General features: G+C 47.0%; 1 protein-coding gene across 4 annotated transcripts in view; it reads left to right on the forward strand.

The window, feature by feature from the left end:
* LOC126541554 (endochitinase-like) overlaps nucleotides 1-20,867 on the forward strand; it is a 41,416-nt gene extending 20,549 nt beyond the window's left edge. For all 4 annotated transcript variants that reach the window (XM_055076741.2, XM_055076744.1, XM_055076742.1 and 1 more), the window contains exons 6-10: nucleotides 519-639; nucleotides 1,460-1,654; nucleotides 15,956-16,078; nucleotides 19,904-20,056; nucleotides 20,703-20,867. In XM_055076741.2, the coding sequence (XP_054932716.1) occupies nucleotides 519-639; nucleotides 1,460-1,654; nucleotides 15,956-16,078; nucleotides 19,904-20,056; nucleotides 20,703-20,708 (598 nt within the window). In that variant the 3' untranslated portion in view covers nucleotides 20,709-20,867. The remainder of the gene's footprint in view (nucleotides 1-518; nucleotides 640-1,459; nucleotides 1,655-15,955; nucleotides 16,079-19,903; nucleotides 20,057-20,702) is intronic.
* Nucleotides 20,868-21,239: the final 372 nt, after the last annotated feature.

Raw genomic sequence — 21,239 nt, forward strand, 5'->3', positions numbered from 1 at the left:
GTCCGAAAACGTTTGATCAATGGCAGAGTATTGTGTCGAAAAAGGCGTCGAATCTGAAAAGTAAATTTTTCTTTCGTTCGGTTTAATCCTACATAATCAGTATGCACACATCATACCAGATGCGGCGTTTTGGCGGTTTTCGTGGCGTCCCGTGAGAGACAGGCGAAGTAGGGGTGCCGGCCTGAAAAAGTTTTGACCCATCATGGAGGACAGATTGCGAAATCGGAATTGAAAAGTTTGGACTAGCTTTACGTTATAGCGCCACAGTGTAGGTGCTCATGGTGAAAATAATTACCAAATTCTGAAGAATTCAACTAAAGTTCTACTTTAGCTCCAGCTAAAATTTCCTCATAGCATTCCTTGTCCCTGTGCATTTGCGGCGCTTCGGTTCACAGAATTATTGACAAATGATAAAAAGTTTTGATTGCTCCTGAAACTTTCGAGATTGATGCTAGGCTCAGTATTCCGTTCCTTACAGCATCTAGAAAGCATCTATAAAGCATGTTACCTTTCTGCAGGCACCTCGACTACCTGTTCCTTATGACGTTCGACTACAGGCTGGATGATCTGTCCACGACGAAGATAACCAGCGGATTATATTTCTACACGGATAACAAAGGCCCTACCACTATTGAATCCGTAAGTGGTAGAATAAGTGGCGTCTCTCATATTGTACTCAGCCAGAACTGAGAACAAAACTCGGGAGAGCCCGCGACGCTTTGAAGTTCTATGTATCTGCATAAATAAATGATGAAACATTGAATAAATTTCGCTCGTTACATATAATCTCAGCATTCCATTTTTATGAAATTGCCGCTTTATGCTGTTAATATTTTCTTGTCTCCCTCCCATTCGCATCCGAAACTCGGCATTCAATGAAAATTCGCACGTGCACCCTCCCCCCTTGTCTTCAGGGGCGCATTCACAAAAATTCTTGTTCGGGGGCGTGCATTCTGCCACTGGCCGGCCGCAAGTCAAGCGTCAGGATTGGCGCGAGTTTTCTCTTACGAGCAATTCTGGTGGAAGCGCTTTTTACGAATTTGGACCCTTGCTACCAGTAACGTGAAACGACCAAGCGAACATCAGGAGCGTCGAGGCGAGGCGGCTATCGCTTTCATTCTCAGTTGCGAGCGAATCTGTTGCGACACGGCCAATGACGGCATTCGAAGTACGAAGCACTTTATCCGGTGGTCGCTAATGGAAGCGTGTTTCTTAGGCGTCATGAGGAAGACTAAGCAATACTTGAGGTAAATAGCATCCAATATTACTCAATTTTGTTGCTTAGAAGTTGGTTGTAAAACCAACCCCATGACTGTGGGAAAACCAGCGGCGTACAAACATTTCTAAAAACGCTGTTACCATTTGGCTTGTCTCCATTTTTTACTTATATTTATTAATCCAACTAGGATCTGGCTAAGCGTACCTATCACATCAACGGTCGTTTCTGTTGTAAATTTAGGAAACCTGCCTCGGAAAATGGATTGATTCCGGCGTGCGCAAGTACAAGATCATACCGGGCCTCGCCGTACATGGCCGCAGCTTCACGCTAGCCAACCCTGCCTACAATGGCGTCAGTGCCAAATTGAATAAGAACCACCCGCTCGGAAACGCCGCAAGCTTCACTAAGACGGACGGCTACATGAACTACGTCGAGGTGAGAGCGACTTCTGCCTCTGTGGAAATTAATAACATTCTATACCGGCTTTTAATGCTGCTCCACTAGAATCTTGTGTACCGCTGGGACGAAACTGTAGTGAAATGAACGATTGGTCGTGGATGTATCGCTCTGAGCAACATTGGGGCTATGAGAGACGCCGTTGTGGAATGCTTCTGACAAAGTTTGATAACTTGGGCTTCTTTAATGTGCACGTAAATCTTAGTACACTTACGTTCTTGTATTTCCAACCCCCGCGAAAGTGCGGCCGCCGTGGCCGGGATTGGAACCTGCGACCTCGTATTCAGCAACGGAGCGCCATTGAACATCGCCGGTGTACCTTGTAGTAATTTTTGTAGGAGCTCAATACATTCGCGCAATTTATTTTTTTTTACAAAAAAAAAAAAAACGCTAGTGGGAACAGTGGCGCCGTGATAGTTCAGCTAACGTGGAAATGATTAGCTATAGTTATCGTTCCTGATACCCTTGCCTGTGGACAAACGCCCATTAGGGAGAATATTCCTGCTGCTTAAGAGATTAGTTGCACAAATGCTAGGACAGAAAACTAATGACACGAAATGAAGCTTAAGCGTGTATTACTAATTTATTAAAGCGCATGGCTAAACGAAGTACACTCCGCGATCTGAAACACCAGCAATATATTTAAGACATATAAAAAGAAAGCCAATGGTCTACTCGCCGGGAATGAAGAAGTCGTCTCGAGTGGAGTGTTTCGAACAAACCACCATAGTGTCTGTCGCCTTTTTCACAAAGCGCAAGCTTCTTATCCATGTCGTTCTCCATTGCGCGTCGTCTGCAACATTCGGGAAACGATGAAATGATAAATTGCTGTCTTTCCACCGCGATGACACGCCCATAATGGCATACCGCAAAATTATTTCGACATCCGTCTTTTTCTTTTTTTTCTGTTTTCTGCATGGCAGCATCACCACGATCTGAGAATTACGAGGCAACGTTGCAGGCGCACGCAGTAATATGAGAACCTGCGGCTCATCCTAGATCGGCTGGTTCTCAGGACGGCCACTAGAAGGCGAGAATTTAGTTGGAATCGCTAACAGGACTTCCTAAAGGTGTGAGAAGTTCCTTTCTGCAGCTTCGCTGTCCTTGATGCATGAGTAATTCAGAATGGCATACATCTGCGAATTTTAAAGCGTTTGGCCTTCTTTGAGAACTAACCGGCGATTCCCTGCGAGTGTCTAACCGTTTTTCGTGAGCTGATCCCCGAAGATAGTGCAGTCTAACACAGTAATCGCACCGTAATGCAGTACCACCGCGGCACGATTGAAATCAATATGTATTACTCCAACACGCAATCGTCGCGTCAGAGCGCTCAACAGGTTTTAGTGCTCCCGGTCTGTAGGCAGAGCTGCGGCAGCGCAGCCAAGTGATTGCGCATTGCTTGTTTTCGGCCAATAAGCTGCCTCTCAGAGGTCACTTGCTGGACGAGGCGAACGCCTTTACGGGGCGTTTAAGCGAGGCGCACGCCTTTACGGAGAGTTCACTTGCCGAGGCTGCATGGAGGAAGGAAAAGTAAAGGAGGGAGCATTGCGTTATGCAGCCAGCCTTGACAGGCGAATGCTCCGTGAAGGCGCAGTGGTGGCCCAACCCGTAACCTCTTGCGTCGAGATCACGGAGCAAGAATCGACATTCGCTGAGACGCTTGGTTCCCAGTAGCCATGCCAGCAGTTTTTGTTCGGTGCGCGTTTGATCGGCAGTCATGCTGTGGCTCTACTTGCAGAGCGAGAACACTAAAACCAACCGCGTACTTTGACGTGCGATCGCGTGTTGGGCCACCACTGTTCCACCAGGTTTGACTTCAATCACGCTGCAGTATGCGCCCTCTTCTTTTTTGCTTCCTCCATGCTAGGCTGGCTGCGTGACTTAATGCTCTCCTCTGTTAAACGCAGACGCTGTCGTATAATACGCTGCTCTAGATTCCGAACTGATCCTTGCAGAAGTGGCGCTCCATGTATCGGTTGGCTCCCGCGTAAAGGAAAGTCATGGTGGTAAAGGGAGCGCCATCCATAAAACACAGTGCAGCGCAGTGCCCCACATAACCACCCTCAACAGAATGCTAAGCGCATCAACCGGTGTCGGTTTCTAAAAAAAATTATTAATTTATTTTTACCGTTGAAGTGGTTTTTTAGGGTCTTAGGTTTTCATCGCCCGACATGGCTCAACATATCTTTTTTTCTTTAGTGCTAGAGCTCGACATCACATACGTACATACAAATATTCAGGTTTAGATGTCAAAGCTCAGTGGATAGTCGTCACACGGTTTTCAAACGGCCTTGCATTTATAGAATATCCTGAGGGTTTCCAGGGATTTCGCACTCAGTAATCGTTCAGGAACACACTGAGTATCTTCGCCAGCCCATAAAGCGGTGAAGGCGCTTTTGTGCATCTTGAGGACGACGGGCTTGTGTGAACGTCTGTGACTATTAATGCAATTTCTATTAGACCACACGCGTCAACGAACTTACCGCTCATTTCCCTCTTTCCTTCCCTCCTCTCTTCTCTCTCCCTGTCATCTTTGCTTCACCCGTTCCAATTCCCCCGGTGTAGGGTAGCCAACCGGACGTTATTCTGGTTAACCTCCCTGCCTGCTGTTTTTCTCTTTTCTCTCCCCCCCTCTGAGGATCTGCTTTTTAAACATCAACAAACTGTGAACTGGCTTCTCGGAAATAGGTAAGCGCGGACCTTGCGTACGGATCGCAGTGACACCCAGGCATACGGAAGCGCCATATGAAGTGAAGGCCTAGCAAGATAATCATGTCATAAGGAACTCTATCATTGTTATCGATCACTAGCTACCTTATCACGTGCGGTTATAATGAAAATTCTTTTTTAAGCACCATCTGTAGCCCATCCCAAAAGTATGTGCCTTACCAAAAGTGTAAAAAAAAACGTGATCGATTGTTTCTGGTTTCTTGCGCATAAGGCAGTCCGACCACCATCCTCTTGTGAGCCTCTTCCTCGTAAAAACGTTTTGACTGGTATAGTTCCTCTCTGCAACCTATAAAAGGCTTCTGATGACGCTACCACGCCAAGTTTCTTGACATATGCTTTAACACGTTTTGTACGGGGCCTTCATGATATACAGCTCAGTACAATATCTGGGCGGTACAATGTCAGACGCATCATTTAACAATTTCGCCTTTTCTTTTTACGGAATAGACGTAGTCATAACAAAATGGCTCTGACAGATTCATGTATTCTCTGTCATCTCCCTAAAATAACTAAGGATATTTCTCAGCATGCTCTCCATGCTTACAACCAGTTCACTTATCGCTCAGCTGAACTTCAAATGACACACTGTATACGTAAAAAAAGACATTATGCAGAGTACAAACGGGAACCTATTCCCCTGCTCCCGAATGATAAGACGTACGAACCTCACGCCCCCAACCATTGCTTTTCCGAACAAGTCGGCGCTGCCCCAACTTTCCCAATAAGACGCCCGCATAAAACCCCTCTAAGATTGTGTGCGTGCTTTGTACATTCATCCGCGAACAGTGTAGCAATTGCGTAATGTACCACAGCCGACACGGCTAAACACAGGACAGCGTACGTTATCGCATTGCTGTGTATATGTATAGCCATCGACCAGTACTAACCATGCAGATGCATACTGGCCGAATCTTCCGATTCGTCCGGGAGATGCCCGAATTTCGACGAATTATCCAGATTGCACGGGCGCGGCGATGAATTTGTGGAGCTTTGTGGAGTCTGAAGGCTTACATTCTGTGGATTGCGGTGGCTCTGCGTCGCATTTCTCCTGCTGCTAAATATCTCTTTTCCTTCTGGTACAGGTTCGCGAAATATGCTCTGCTTCCATGAGCATGGCCACTCTCGAACGCTAGCAAAAGTGCTACGTTCCAGCGCAGCCATTCCAAGTGTTACACATGTTTCAGAATTCAAACACGTATTTTTGAATATTTTCGCTGTTCCTTTGGCTTGTCGGCGGCCAAACCTATTTGGGTTCGGAAATCTAATAGCACTAATAGTTCTAAATGTGTTGCTTGTTTGCTCCACTAACACGTGGTCATGGCCGGACCACACTCCGCGCGCGTTGACCTTTTACGGTCTTTGCCAAGGCAGCGTTTTCCATACCGGCGACCGCTGTCCTTCGGCCGGCGCTGTCCACCAACCCCTGCCCTGCCGCTCACCCTCATAGCGCTGAGGCGAGCTCAACGGAACACGCGTCAGTTACCGCTGATTGTGCTGACTGAGGATTTTGTCTGTTATCATTGTTAGAACAGTCAGATCGCGCAATGATTCTGCAAATGATACGAGCTTTGCAGAGATCGCACGAAAAGCCCTAATTGTGTACCCACAGCATCAACATCTATTACATAGCCGGCTTCACTCGCTTCGTTGCCGCGCGATGATGTCCCGCGGCCACTGCCTCGCACAGGTTACTCCATCGAGAAAAGGCCCCCGCAGCAATTAAAGGTCGCGCGAAGCGGCCGCGTGAGCAACGGCCAGATTTAATAAAGCGGTTAACTCTAAGGCCCCGGAAACCAGCATGCATGGCCCTCCAAAACACCCTAGCAACGACGCATTGCAGCACCACATGTTTGTTTGATTCCTGCTGGGGGCGATTGGGAAACAGTGAAGATGGGACTTTGCCCCACCCCTCTAGCTTGTCACGAGTTGGGAGCACTTGCCACCCCAGACGCCTCATGGAGTCGCGTAGGTGGCCAGGCGGAAATGATGCCGTTATCGCATCCCACGACACATCATTGGAACGCGCGCGGCGCTCTGGGGGAACTAGAGGAAGCAGTAAGGCTGACATAGTATCTACAACGTGGTTCTCGAGAACGTCTACATCAGGGCATAGCTGTTGTATGTGGCGATAAAATGCCGCGCCCGTAGAGTAAAATGCAGGTGCGTTTAACACTTGCGGTCCGCGATTTAAATGCACGCCCAGTAACATGTAACGAATTTTTGTGCCAAGGAAATAGCAGGCGAGTTCACGCGCAGGACACTGATCACGCCGTAACAGGCGGAGCACAAATCGCAGAGCAAGCAGCCGGCAGCGGACAGACACGGATGAGAACGCGAACCCACCACGACAGCGTGGTTGCCCAAGCGCCGCGCGACAGATCAGTTCTGTACTGTCCGACTAGAAGAAGGAACCAAGAAGGGACTGCAAGGACCTAGTAACCTGTAATGGTGGCTGTACAACATGAGAAACATACCACACATGGCTGCAAAATACATACTGTGCTGAGTACCTTCTTGCTAATAAGGATAAATCATACACAAAGAGAAGTTTATTGACGTGTATTCTCACTTGTTAAATAATCTTGTACACTTTGCCTAATACAAAAAACACTCAAAAGAACAGAAACGACATTTACAATGCACTAAACATAGCAGAGGGTGACAATGTTATTTATAGTTATACAAGGAGAGATGTATTAGCATGTGTGCACACGTGAAGAAAAGGGTTAACCGAGCTTAACCGAGGTTAACCGATTTTGATTAGTCATATCACAAGAAGCAAACAAACACTGACACCAAGGACAACATATAAATTACTTGTGCTTAATAAATGAAATAAAGAAACCATAAATTAAAGGAAATGAAAATGGATGAAAAAACAACTTGCCGCAGGTGGGGAACGACACCAAAACCTTCGCATTTCGCGTGCGATGCTCTACCAATTGAGCTACCGCGGCGCCGTTTCCCCATCCACTTTCTTGGGTATTTATGTTTCCTAGAAGAACCCTGGGAGTGTTAGCCAGCGCTACCACTCACAGACCTTGGCGACGGATGTATGACATCCTTTCTGCCGCAGGCGTCACGAGAACATGATGTTTTTGGGTGAAGACAAACTGTCAATAAACCCACACATGCTACCTGAAGGCATCAATGCTGCCGGATTCGAGATCCTCGTTATCATGTGTACACACGTGTCACTTTCCCGCGTACCGCCAATTTCCGCTAGCTTAAGCAGGTTCAGAATACATGGGTACAATTGATGTGCTATAGAACTACAACCTATATTTTCCTGACCTCACCACAACTAGATACAATATACACGTGACAGCACTCTTTCTGTTTCTTTTTTCACATTGTTATATAATTACAAACAGAGCCCTCTCGGGTTTGCAGAAGAATCTACGAAAGAGGGGAGGGAGCGGACTCCCAGGTTAATAGTGAGTGATGGGAGTTATAATCTGGTCATTTATTACTTTCCAGAACCGCGTGTGCCACTCCCTTGGGAAGTGGTTCACCCCGTTTCCTGCTAGTTCATCTGCTAATATTTCTTTCATTAAGATCCGTGTGCGTTTAAGTACTGGGTAAACAGTTTTTTGGGGCTTCCTTTTTCACTCAGCCATTCCTCTCCTCTTCCATAAGCTATACACCATAACTAATGTTAGCAGTTTGCTGAAAGGGTTTTTCTTTTTTTTCCGTTGCAATAGTCTTAACTTGAATGTGTTGGAGGCCACTCTCCACACTACTTTGGCTGCATTGCACTCCTTTAACGCGTGTTTCTGCGATTCTGGTTGCGGGCAGTTGGGACATCGCTCTGTCACTGAAACCCCGAACCATGCCAACTGCATCTTTGTTGGTAGGACTTCCCATCGTCTCATCTACTGAAGGTCCTTAAGTTCGCTGGGTAGGTGTGTTTTATTCCATAGTTTCCACTTTTGCGCTTTTTTCAATTGCTTCGGGTTCAAATTACCGGTTTGATTTCCATTAACGAAGTGTCCGGACACAATTCGCCGATTTCCCATTTTGCGTTAATTGCGTCCTTGAGCATTCAGCAGCACGAGAGGTGCAAAAGTATCGCAACGGAGCCGATAAATTACAGGCGCTGCAAAGATAGTCTATCCGAAGAACCCCACTTGTTGCGCGCACTGCGGGGCAGACTTTTCTCTCACAATATATGTCAGAATATGCGTAGATATATCGTGCCCAACTAGATATAATGAATTTCAGACGTAGTTCTTGCTTTTTTTAGGTAACTTCGATAGTTATGCAAAATAAGTTGATGCTTCGACAGTTGCCAATGGGAGAATTCCAGTTAAGTGGCATCGAAAGAAGGTGGCCCTGTGTCGATGTGGGGAGTAACTTAAGCAAAAAAAAAAAAAAAAGAAGAGGACGCTCAAGCTTCGCTTTTAAGAGTGGAACGCGATAGCATTCAAGAAGCTCGTAGTGCTTCTCACGGTTCCGGGCTACTACAGCCTATGTAACTCTAATCTTTACATGAAAACGCTGGCGGCGAACGCTATGCATGAAAGCGAGCTTTCTAGCAGAAAGAGAGAGAGAGAGAGAGAGAGAGAAAGAGAGAGAGAGAGGGAGAGATAAAACATCTTTATTGAAAAGTTCGTCATGGGTTCGAAAGGAGAACGGAGAGGCTGGGATGCTAGCCCCGTAAAGCTCTCATTTCCGTCAGACACAGGCCAGGCCTTGAACCATAACGGCGTCCTCCGCCAGCCGGACAGCCCAGAACTTGTCTTCTGGGCATTCGCTGAAGAGTATGGCCTCCCATTGCTCAGCAGTTTTTATTTTAGCATTGTGGTTTATTCTATGCCTGATATTGTTTGGAGCTGGCGGGGGGGGGGGGGGGGGGGCGGGGGTATGCCGTAATAGTCCACCTAGTGGAACGTCCATTTCCGTCGCTGCTGATTGGATGCAGCTGTACGAGCGAGCAGGAAACAAGCGGCCTCAACCAATCAGCAGCGGCCGAAATGTACAGCCCACTAGGTGCGCCCCTACAGAATACCTCCCCTGATGGGCATGCCCGTATAATGTGATGGAGGTCTGCGCGTGGTGTATTTCATGTCTTAATTATAGTGTGATGAGTAGGCTTCTTGATGTATTCCGTACATGAGTAGTGGCGTTGGGAAAGTTCTTGTTTGTAGAAGTTTGTTGAGTTTGTTTGTTTGTTTGTAGGTGCTTGTTTGTAGTTGCTTGGTGTTTGCTTAGTGATTTGTCAGGAGTAGGGTATCTATAGCGAGAATTTCGGTAGTAGTCGATGATTTCTCCTGAAGTCGTAATTTGTTCGTATTGGGGAGCTGTTATTTCTTGGTCTAGTCCTGCTTCTGGGGGCCGTAGTTCTGTTTGGGTTTATTCGGGGATTTGTTGGCCAGAGGGAGATGGGCGAAGCAAGTGACTCTCCCGGTTGGTGCATGCTCGGGCAGCGTCATGTGCAGCGCTGTTTCTGCTTTCTGGTAGAAACGCGGCCTCTTGCCTGGGCAGCGGTACGGCGGAGCCGAGCGCCATATGGATGCGTTGCAAGAAATCGGCGCGCGCAAATCTCGGACGCCGTGGCCGGTGTATGAATGGTAGAAACACTGGAATTTTTTTTTTTAGGTTCCGCGTAACAGAACTATGCTTTCTTGTAATTCAAATTACAATCCGACGCTATCATGTCTGTATGAAGTGTGTAAGTCGTACTTTACGATTTTATGACGTATTTTGCTTTGAGAAATTGAATTAGTTCAGTAATCCTATGCGCTACAAGGAGGGTCTGCGTCGTTGGGTATGTGTGGTTGGGTTTATATGAATCACGATGACTTTTGCCGTAACGACGGTCGGCGTGGGATACCGACACCGGATTTTCTGCGACACGGGCGCCTTAACGCTATCGCGTTAAAAAGATATCAAGCAACAGTTATTTTACGTCGATGAACGAGAAAGTATTGCCACAACCGCGTGGTGGCACTGCTCTTTCTGGCGTCCTAGTTTAACTTCGCTTTAATTAACGCCGAAGGTCATGGGTCTGAGTGCCTTACTCAACTCTATATTAATTAACTATGTTTTATTAGCTTCGCATTAATGAGCACCAAAGGTCGTTGGTTCGAGTGCCGTAATGAACTTTATCTTAATTAAACCTGTTATAATTATATCCACTTTAATTAGTGGTGCCTTAAGTCACTCTATCTTAATTACCATTATTTAATTAACTTTGCCTTAATTGAAGTCGTCAACTGCCTCAAGTGGCTCACTTGGACCACTGGGACATTTTGGACCATCGTTTGTCACACCGTTGCCGACTGCGCCGTATTTTCCAGCTCATGAGCCGCATAAAGCTTTCGTATTAAATAAATATGTTCAGAAAGCACAGACGCTGAATCTCAATTTAGGCGAATTGCCTAACCCTTAAATAATTCTAATCGCTTTATTAAAGGAATAATGCGCTCGTCCGCGTATATTTGCTGCGGTGAGTATATTGTTTCATTGCGAAATTCTGTAGAGGATAGAGCCCATTAACCAACACATCGGTAGCGGTACTACAGCTATAGTTATACGTACAGGCCCATTTGCCCTATCAGGTAGGTTGCGGAGAGACTTTGCCGCGGCGCTATATAAGGCGTTTGATGAGTACGGACGCAAAGTGCACCGGTCTTGAGTCGAAGAGAATGCAGCTCTGATAGATGCTTTTCGCCGGCTCTCTTGTGATTGCGGCGACTACGATCAGCCCTTTTGCCCGAACGAGGTTGAGTAGGGGAAGCTGTCTTGCGCCTGCAGCTGTGCCCGACAGGGCCTCGGTAAATGGGCTTTGCAGACTGCCACGCTGTAGCCACCCGGGCGTGTGTAGCCTTTGCCGTTGCGTGTCTTGCACTCCCAGCAGTTCTAAGCAGCCGGAGTACGCTGTCACCACGCTCGCCATCGATCGATCCAATGGAGGCGCCAGCTCACCATGTGACACCTTCGGCTTCACTCCACTAGCTATAGGGAAACGCGCGGCACACCAGCCCTTTCGCGTTTACATGGCCGCCTTCACAAGTACAGCTGCTGCAATGAGCAAACCCATACTGAGATTCCCCTTCCTGCAACTCTTATTCTGAAGACTATTAGGCACAGGCCAACATCACCACACCTAACCCAGGCGAAAATTCAAGAAGTCGTGGTCGCGGAGACTGCCAGGTATTAAAGCGAAGCTTTCTCTGCCTCTTCTCACGACTTTCCGGGCGCTGCTGTGGCATTGTTAGCTCGCGCTGCTGGATTTCTTGCAACGCCACCAGATGGCACTCGCTTCCGCCAAAATCGAAAACGAAATCTGGAAAGAAACCAGTTATGATAACTCAAAGGGAAGCTCATTACTTTTCGAAGCGAGATCGGGATGCCTTAGAACACGCACCTATACAGCGATATATAAGAAGGAAGAAGCATGTGCTTGCTGCGGTAAAGCTAGGGAAACTATGGAGCATGTTTTATTAGAATGTGAAGACGTCTACCCAGCGGTCTATTTAGGCACCACTGGCCGCTTGAAGCCCTTGGGTTCAGCGAGAGCAGTAGAAAAGTAAACATGTCTGCAATAGGGATTAGTAAGAGGCGATTGGAGGATTGGTGGAAGAAAGGTAGGGAAACAACAAAAAATGGAGACGTACAAAAGCCCAGTTCGCAATAGGGGATCAGAAAATTTGGTTGTGGTGGTTCATAGTATTTTTTTCTTTTTTTATTGTTCAACCTAGGTAGGACATTCGGCAGTATAATAGCAAGAGCTTGGTGGCGCAACCTACCGCCCCGTTCCAAAGGGGACGCTCATAACATACATAGTACATACATACAATGGGTAAGAGAATATAGATACTTTGGTATATGGATAAACGAAGGCAATAGATATATGGAAACAAAGGAAAGACCAATAACAATGAAGGGAAGAGAAATGCAGCCATGATGAATCACACAGCGCTATGGGGATAAAATAGGTACGAGGTGCTCCGGGGTATGTGGAAAGTTGTAATGGTTTCAGGACTTACTTTTGGAAATGCGGTTGTTTGCTTTAAATCAGGGGTACAATCAGGACTCGATGGGAACCAAAGGTCAGTGAAACGCCTCGCATTGGGCGCTCAAGGGAAGACAACAAATGAAGCTGTGCAGACTGATATGGGCTGGACTAGATCTTAAGTGAGGGAAGCTCGCAGTAAAATTGAGTATGAAGAACGACATAGGAATATGGAAGAAAGTTAATGAGCTGGGAGAGTGTTGATGTATCTGTACAAAAAAAACATTGATTCACAGTGGAGGAAAAGAACTAGGAAGCTTACCAGCAAGTATGCGACCTGTAGGGTGCGCAACACAGCAACAAAGAACGTCAAGCGGAAAGTCAGAGAGGCTCGTATAATCTCATGGGTGGCGGCAATGGAAAAGAAACTTGCCATGAGTAACTACTTAAGAGGAAAAAACGAAATCAGAAAAGAAACAATTTACGATAACTCAAAGGGAAGCTCATTATTTTTCGAAGCGAGATCGGGATGCCTTAGAAAACGCACCTATAAAGCGAGATATAAGAAGGAAGAAGAAGCATGTGCTTGCTGCGGTGAAGCTAGCGAAACAATGGAGCATGTTTTATTAGAATGTCAAGACATGTGCCCAGCGGTCGATTTAGGCACCACTGGCCTCCTTGAAGCCCTTGGGTTCAGCGAGAGCAGTGGAAAAGTAAAGAGGTCCGCAATAGAGATTAGTAAGAGACGATTGGAAGATTGGTGGAAGAAAAGTAGGGAAATGACAAAAAACGGAGACGTACAAAAGCAAACTTCGCAATAGGGGGTCAGAAAATTTGGTTGTGGGAGTTCATAGTGGTTTCTTTTTCTTTTTTTCTTTCTTAATCTAGGTAGGACATTAGACAGTATAATAGCAAGAGCTTGGTGGCGCAACGCACGGCCCCGTTCTAAATGGGACGCTCATAACATCCATCCATCCATCCATCCATCCATCCATCCATCCATCCATCCATCCATCCATCCATCCATCCATCCATCCATCCCGCGGAGGTGAGAACTTGGCGTAACCCACTGCCCCGTTCCAAAGGGGACGCTAATAACATCCATCCATCCATCCATCCATCCATCCATCCATCCATCCATCCATCCATCCATCCATCCATCCATCCATCCATCCATCCATCCATCCATCCATCCATCCATCCGTCCGTCCGTCCATCCATCCGTCCGTCCGTCCGTCCGTCCGTCCGTTCCTCCGTCCGTCCGTCCGTCCGTCCGTCCGTCCGTCCGTTCCTCCGTCCGTCCGTCCGTCCGTCCGTCCGTCCGTCCGTCCGTCCGTCCATCCATCCATCCATCCATCCATCCATCCATCCATCCATCCATCCATCCATCCATCCATCCATCCTTCCCGGCCGGCGCCGCCGCGCCAGCGTTTCACAGTTTGTGCATATGGCACGTGCCGTGCTTGCTTGCCTATGGCAGAAAAGTGCAGGTGCTGTGCTGTCGAGGTCTCGTGCTGGGCTGTGATAGTGCAAACATTACTAACGTCCATAGTCTGATGAAAGCGCTTGAAGCTGGCGTCTCTGCTGATAGCCGTGGTGGTGGAGCACGATGCGCTGCCCCGTTCGTATCTCAAAGGTCCGAACGTGCCTTTCCAGCAGCCGAACGCGCAAGAGCAGTCCCCTTGCTGACTAACAGTTGTCGAGGAAATGTTCGTTTGTACTCTTCTGACATGATGCGATGTGTCATGTGATGCAATGATAATGCTCAACCATCTCAGAGATTATGAAATTTTGGCGTACAACAACGTCTCAAGCAAACACGCCTCCCTCCGTGTTCTGTCGACTACGCAAACAAATAGCAGTGGTGCGCACAAGGTAACGTTTAACATCAACTCACCGCTCCGAAAACGTGCATTAAAGAAACGTGAGCACCGATGGAGAAAACTACGGCGGACGGCTGCCTCATTTCCCGAGCGTACTTAGAAAGGCCGCCACCAGTGGCGCTTCCATCGGCGTGCGCTACGCGCATAGCAGCCGACATGCGCTTTTAATTTTTTGTCTACGTGGTTCATTCACAACTGCGAGCGCCGTATAGGAATTGCCTCAATCTCGTGTTAGTAAGGCAGACATTAGAATTTAGAAGTTTGTGTAAAGAAGATTTCATTTGTAATGATACCAAAATTAAAGATATATGAGGGATCTTAAAATACGAGCTTTTATAAACTGACTCCGTGCGACCACGTAAATCTGCCACGTTGTCGTTGCGTACCTCAGGAAAGAGCGAATTTTCTGTTCGGGAAAGTTTTGTAACGTGAAGCTACAACTTCTCAAATTGAAAGCAATCCGAAAGCAACCCGGAATTGCCCGAAAGGGTTCCACGACAGTGCTCTAAGCGGGAAGCGTAGCAGGGGGCGGCAGAAAGTTAGGTGGGCGGATGAGATTAAGAAGTTTGCAGGGACGGCATGGCCGCAATTAGTACATGACCGGGGTTGTTGGAGAAGTATGGGAGAGGCCTTTGCCCTGCAGTGGGCGTAACCAGGCTGATGATGATGATGACCGCTCTCATACTGCACTAAGCGCTGACGAAATCACACATTCGCCGCCAGCATCACCGCTAATTATCGTCAATCAAAGCAAGGAGCATACTAGTGTTCGTTTACATCGATTCCCACAGTGCGCGATACCCGCATACTTTTTAAGTTACGAGAGCAGGCTGCGTCTTCCACCCGATGCCACATTCGCACCAGTGCGACCGACTACAGTTCTTTGTCCAAGATTTCTGAGAGGAAAGTGTACGCGTGTACGGGATCTACGACCATCTCGCAACAACTAACGCCGCCCACCCGAACCATCTTCAGCGACCAGCATGCCGATCAAGCTCCGGAGAAAACAAATCTGTAATCCATGCGTCGTCATAGCAGAGAGTGAAGGGAAAACACCAGGGCGTGGAAGAGAGAAGGAGCGACAGAAATACAAGCTTCAATGTTATGCATGAGAGAAGGGGAGGAAGTTGAAGCAGACAACAGGGAATACTTGGAAAGACTCTATCTTGCCACTTTGTTGACTATATATCACGTGGATTTCATTACTGGCAATGCTGAACCTGAAGATATAATACCGTAAGCGTTGAGCGTATCTGTGTCCTTTCCACTGCCTTTGGTATGAAAGGATGACTGCAAAGTAATAGCACCTGCCCTCGGGGAAAAATAGCAATCAGCGGCCGCCACTTGAATCAATGAACCACAAATAAAGATTTGGACAAGCTTAAGTTGATTTGTATTGGCTTTCACAAGGCACCATAAAGGTTGAGGCATAAATGATTAGTGCGTGCCGTGAGTAGTGGAGCTCTCGCCCTGATTTTTCGCGCTATATGTACCGCCATTACTAAGCGCTACATTGTAGCGCGGGCTGTCTACTCATAAAAAATAAAGAGAAGTATACAAGGCTATTCCCTTTTCTGGAAAAATCTATATTTTAGAAGGGGTCGTCTAGTGATATTTTGGTTCAAGAGGATGGCATAGCCGCCCTCAAGTTGTACAGCGCCATAGCTCAAAAAGGATCCGCCCAATTTTTTTTGTGTGCTCTTTCAGACTTGTCAGCGTGCCAACCAGATGCATTGGAAACGAGAATGGGCGCCGTACGCGGCAACAGCGTACATCTACTCTAGGGACCAGTGGGTTAGCTACGACGACAAGGGCAGCGCCGAGGTTAAGGTATGTTTGTTAGCTCGCATTTCCGTTTCTTCCTCGTTCCTTCCCTTGCTGGTTGTTTCAGACCACCGGACTATCCGCCGGTCTGCATGCTTAGTACGCCAGAAGCGCATGTGTCTGAATGCACGACCAAAACGCTCGGACATAGCTGAAATTTCTGAGCGTCGAGCACGCCGCTACAAGTCTGTCTCATGTGACGAAAGTGTGATAGGCGTGTCACGAAGCGTTGCAGCCTTACACAATTGCGTCATGCACTCATGTTTGAGGGAGAAGTAGTACAGGCGGCGTTGTCTCCGTTTGGTGCCTGTGTGAGCACTGTTGCGGCGCATCATTTTGTCGCTCAGATTATGCGAAGACATGTGTTAGTCATTTGCACTGGAACGAGTGCAAACGGACATGTACATACAGTAGAATATAATGAGAACATTTCATTTTATGGGACGAAAGATGGCAGATTTGATTCGTTGAACGGACATACGTGCACAAAAACGGTATGCAGGTTTTCATGCCACAATCTCCCCACAACAGATGTCAGAATAGGAGCTGGGTGTTCCCAATAAGAGCCATCCTTATAAACCATATTTGGCCGTGATAAATAAATACTAATTACATACTAGGTAGCTAGGATATTGCTCACGATGGAAGTATGCTGGTATTACTATCTCCTGGCTGCCGACTCGCTTTGTGCGATATTGGAACTTGCGCAATAGGCTGCGATACTGTTGCCTTCGAGCCGCAGTTGATGCTTGCACTTTGTTCCTCCCGATACCTTAATTACCTTCTTTATCTGATTCTTCTACGTCACTTTGTTGTGTAAAAGACAGCCGCTTTCAAGTTGACGACGTCGACAATAAAGCGTCAGTGACACGCAAATTCGTACGAAACCACGCGTGTTCGTGGCTACTCTCTTTTCGTTGGAACACTGTGTTATCCGTTGTTAGCGGCAGTCACAAAAACTTAAATATCGATAGTAGAAACACGCAAGAATATTCGTACGATCGCCGGGAAGGGAAGAACCTTTCTGCTTTTCTCTCGGAAAGGGTTCGCCATGAAAATAAGGCTGTCTTTGCGACATATTCCGCCTTGCTTTTTTCAGAATGCAGCAGTCGCGGCCCCTATATCACGTGCTCGCGGCATTGTACTGAGCAGGAGAACGCCGTAAGAACTGCACCACCAAGGGCGGGTATAAAGAGGTTTCGGCAGCAAATAAGCGAACCAGGAGTAAAGTGAAAAGCGCGCTAAAAGGGTTTGAAATGGCGGGTTGTTTCTGCAGAATTTCGAGCTTGACTTCAGAAAACATTGCGCATGACATCCAATTGCATTATGCATGGTGGCAGCGATCTTTTATACGGCATAGAATCGTTCTCCAAGCATCGGAATGCGTTTAGAGCACTGTCGTGGAACCCTTTCGGGCAATTCCGGGTTGCTTTCGGATTGCTTTCAATTTGAGAAGTTGGAGCTTCACGTTACGAAACTTTCCCAAACAGAAAATTCGCTCTTTCCTGAGGTACGCAACGACAACCTGGCAGATTTACGTGGTCGCACGGAGTCAGTTTATAAAAGCTCGTATTTTAAGATCCCTCATATATCTTTAATTTTGGTATCATTACAAACGAAATCTTCTTTACACAAACTTCTAAATTCTGATGTCTGCCTTACTAACACGAGAGTGAGGCAATTCCTATACGGCGCTTGCAGTTGTGAATGAACCACGTAGACAAAAAATTAAAAGCGCATGTCGGCTGCTATGCGCGTAGCGCACGCCGATGGAAGCGCCACTGGTGGCGGCCTTTCTAAGTACGCTCGGGAAATGAGGTAGCCGTCCGCCGTAGTTTTCTGCATCGGTTCTCACGTTTCTTTAATGCACGTTTCCGGAGCGAAATAAGCAACACCCGACGCATGTGTGTTGTGGCCAAAACTTCAAGGAATGTCGAAAAACAATTGTTGCGCGCTGGGTTGCTCAAACATCTGCAAAAAATTTGCCGTCAACACGATTCTAATCATTATCGCGAGGCATCGTGAGCGGCTGCAACAACATGAATGGATCGTCGCCATTCGGTAGGAAATTTCTTGTTATCACGCTTGCTTTTGCCATCTCTGTGTTTGTTGCACTGGCGCATGTTTACACAGGTAAGCGATGAAGCTGATAACAACCTACCAATGTTTTGGTTGGGTTCTCCTGCAGGGCAGCACGCGCGTCAAAGGACTTTCGCTTTGCGTCCCGAATGCCGCTTGCCGCCTGTACCGTTTGCCGCTTTTTTACCGTGCTGCTCTTACTAGGCTGTACGAATGCACGATTACTTCGTGTCATGTGTTAAAGTTGCTAGAGCTTGCAAGGACTGATTTTTCTTGGTTTTATGCGGCCCGTTACATCGTCGAACCAGCTGTCACACAGTTCATGTTCTTGGATCTATTTTATGCGTAGCTTCGCGTTTGTTGAAATATTAAGAAATTCGCAAATGCTCCTCTCGAGGCGACTTTGAAGGCACTTGTTCGGCGATGTCTTACGTATTCACGGATCCAAGATCACTGCAATGTGTGTCGCCATTGTGCCATGCGCCGTCTCGTTTGAGATATACGTGTGCAACAGCGACGTGTGCCCATTACTGAAGTAAAGAAACACTGTTACGTGAAGCGTACAGTTAAAGAAGAAAAACGATTGAGGCGTCGCATTTGTCAATTCAAACAAGCGGCTACATAACACGCGCTCCATTTCGTATAACTGGGCTTCGTTGCGATTGTCTGCGGGACACACACGGTACGTATGCGGATTGGTTTGTACCAAACTACGGTAACATCGCTCAAGCAGGGGCCTTCGCCTTTACTGCAGCTGTCACCGCTAAACTAGTGATCTGGCACCCGAACAAAAAGAAAATCGCAGCCGCGAACTTCAGCCATATATGCTGAGAAGGGTTGTCTTCTGCTACTGCTCCCGAACCTGTTTTCGAAAGCGCCCGCTAGCTGGCGATCAGTGGCGACTCAATGTAGAGTTACTGTATATGCTACCAAAGGTTGCATATACTACCTTTGGTAGTATATACAGTAACTCTACCTCTATAGGCAGTGCACTACACGTGTAGAATGTGCGCTATGAAGCGACGGCCAAGGCTCGATCGCACTGCTGCTTTAGGGACTTCTGTATTTACGAAGGAGACGTCAATTTAGTCGTCAATAGCATATACATACATGGGTACAATGACAGCAAAATAAAAATACAGTGTAGTGTTGTTTTTCTTGCACTAAACTGAAGAACGTCTCTACAATTGCGCGGCGAAAATATAACAGCAATTGAACTGAATGTATAACTTGCAGGGCTAATGAACGAAGGTTTTCTCGTTCATTCCGTGTTTTGTGTGGATCATTACAGCTTGTAGTAAGTTTTAAGTTGATGATTATGCCACTAAATGATTTTGAAGAGCCGCTTGAACCGTGAAATAGGCGCTTCCAATGCCGGGAAACACTTTGCGTCCTTCTGGAGTGGCATTCCAAACGTTTGGTATTGCTACGGCTTCTAGCTCTTATTAAATTTTGTTTCCATCTCTCTAACCATCCTCTAACTGATACTATTCAGTGGGAGCTACAAGTCAGAGCCTGTACTTGATTTTGTTTTGGTGCGCCCAAATGTTTCTCAGCTGACAGCGCCCAAAATGGAAGACCTATACCCGCGGGACTCATTACGAGCTGTGCTAAGCAATGAAAAATGTGGGTACCTACGATGAATCCAAGCGAGAACGCACGCTCGATGAAGCTATGCGTAAGTATCAAGCAGTTAGTGGCATGTTAATGAGTGGCGCTCTCTCTTGCCGGGCTTTGGCGCGCTCATCGCAGGTCAAATGGTTCCGGGACCACTCTCTGGGTGGCGTATTCGTGTGGTCGCTGGAGGACGACGACTACGAGGGAATCTGCAAGAAGGGCGAGCGGTACCCGATGCTGGAAGTCTGCTGGAACTTTATGAAGGATTACCGGCCCTTTCAAGTCACGGTGCGTACGGCAATACGTGCTATCGCGCGGTGTTCTAATCTATAACTTGAGGGGTTTGCACATGAATTTGCAACACCACGGGTGCTTCTAGTCAATCGACGCTCATTCTGTACACACAGACTTCGCCAAAAGTTTCAAAACCATTACGTAGCGTGGTCTGACCTGTCGTATATAAGGTGTCAGCGTATGCCACAGTCGCGCTTTTTCGAGTGTGGCGGTGCTCGTCATTCTCGTGAGGCTTGAAACGTGAAATGTGGCGCGGAAGCCTTGCAGCGGAGCCCAGTGGCAGGCCATGCGACGTGGTCTCAAAAGTTGCCATATTTCCGAAGTGGGCAGTTTCTCCGAAACGCTGGTTTGACACTGTAGGTGCCGGTGCGTCTGCATGCTGCACACGGAAGCGTGTACGTGTGTGGTGTAGCCTCAGTGACTAGTTAGCAGGAGTAGACGTACAAGTATGGTGTTGGTATGTTTACTTCCATCACGGAGAGGGACTCGCAGATGATGAACCTGTGGAGAATAAAATAAACACAAAATAATGTGGTAGCAACACAATGAAACCAGAGCCATGATCACGGTATGACAAAGACGAACGCTATATTTGGTGAACCGTCTGGTGTAACATGCTCAATTTTTCATTTCCTTGCAGGTATGACAATAATGAGGAGACTCCCATGAAACAGCTACGCCGTAAAAGATAAAAAAGAAGAAGAAATAAATCAGCCCCCGCACCAATGGAAACTCCACGTGTCTCAATTATACATTTTGTTGTACAGGAAACCTAATAAATTACGTAATTAATTTGTATACCATACTATATAATTGTCTAAATGGTAGGGATTAAGGTGATTTCTTTACCATCATCCACCTTTAGTTTTGTGCCATAAGATACTTCCACTTCACGTGGACATTTATTGACGGCAGTTTTTCTTGGCGACACATAAGCACTGTATCATTACTCCTGCAAAACTTGCGCGTTCACTCCGCGTAATATGCGAGGCGTGCACAGTAGGTACGCCTATGGTACACAGGAGGTATCTGTATGTAAATTCTAATCTCTGCAATGCAAGCCGGTTTATCCAAATTTAGAGGCGATACGAATAAAGAGAACGAACACGAACCAAAAGAAATATTGTACAATCAAATGTATTATTCGGCAGAGATCCGCCCGGTTGGGGACAACTGA

The sequence above is a fragment of the Dermacentor andersoni genome, chromosome 2, assembly GCF_023375885.2.
Source record: "Dermacentor andersoni chromosome 2, qqDerAnde1_hic_scaffold, whole genome shotgun sequence".
Classification (NCBI taxonomy): Eukaryota; Metazoa; Arthropoda; class Arachnida; order Ixodida; family Ixodidae; genus Dermacentor; species Dermacentor andersoni.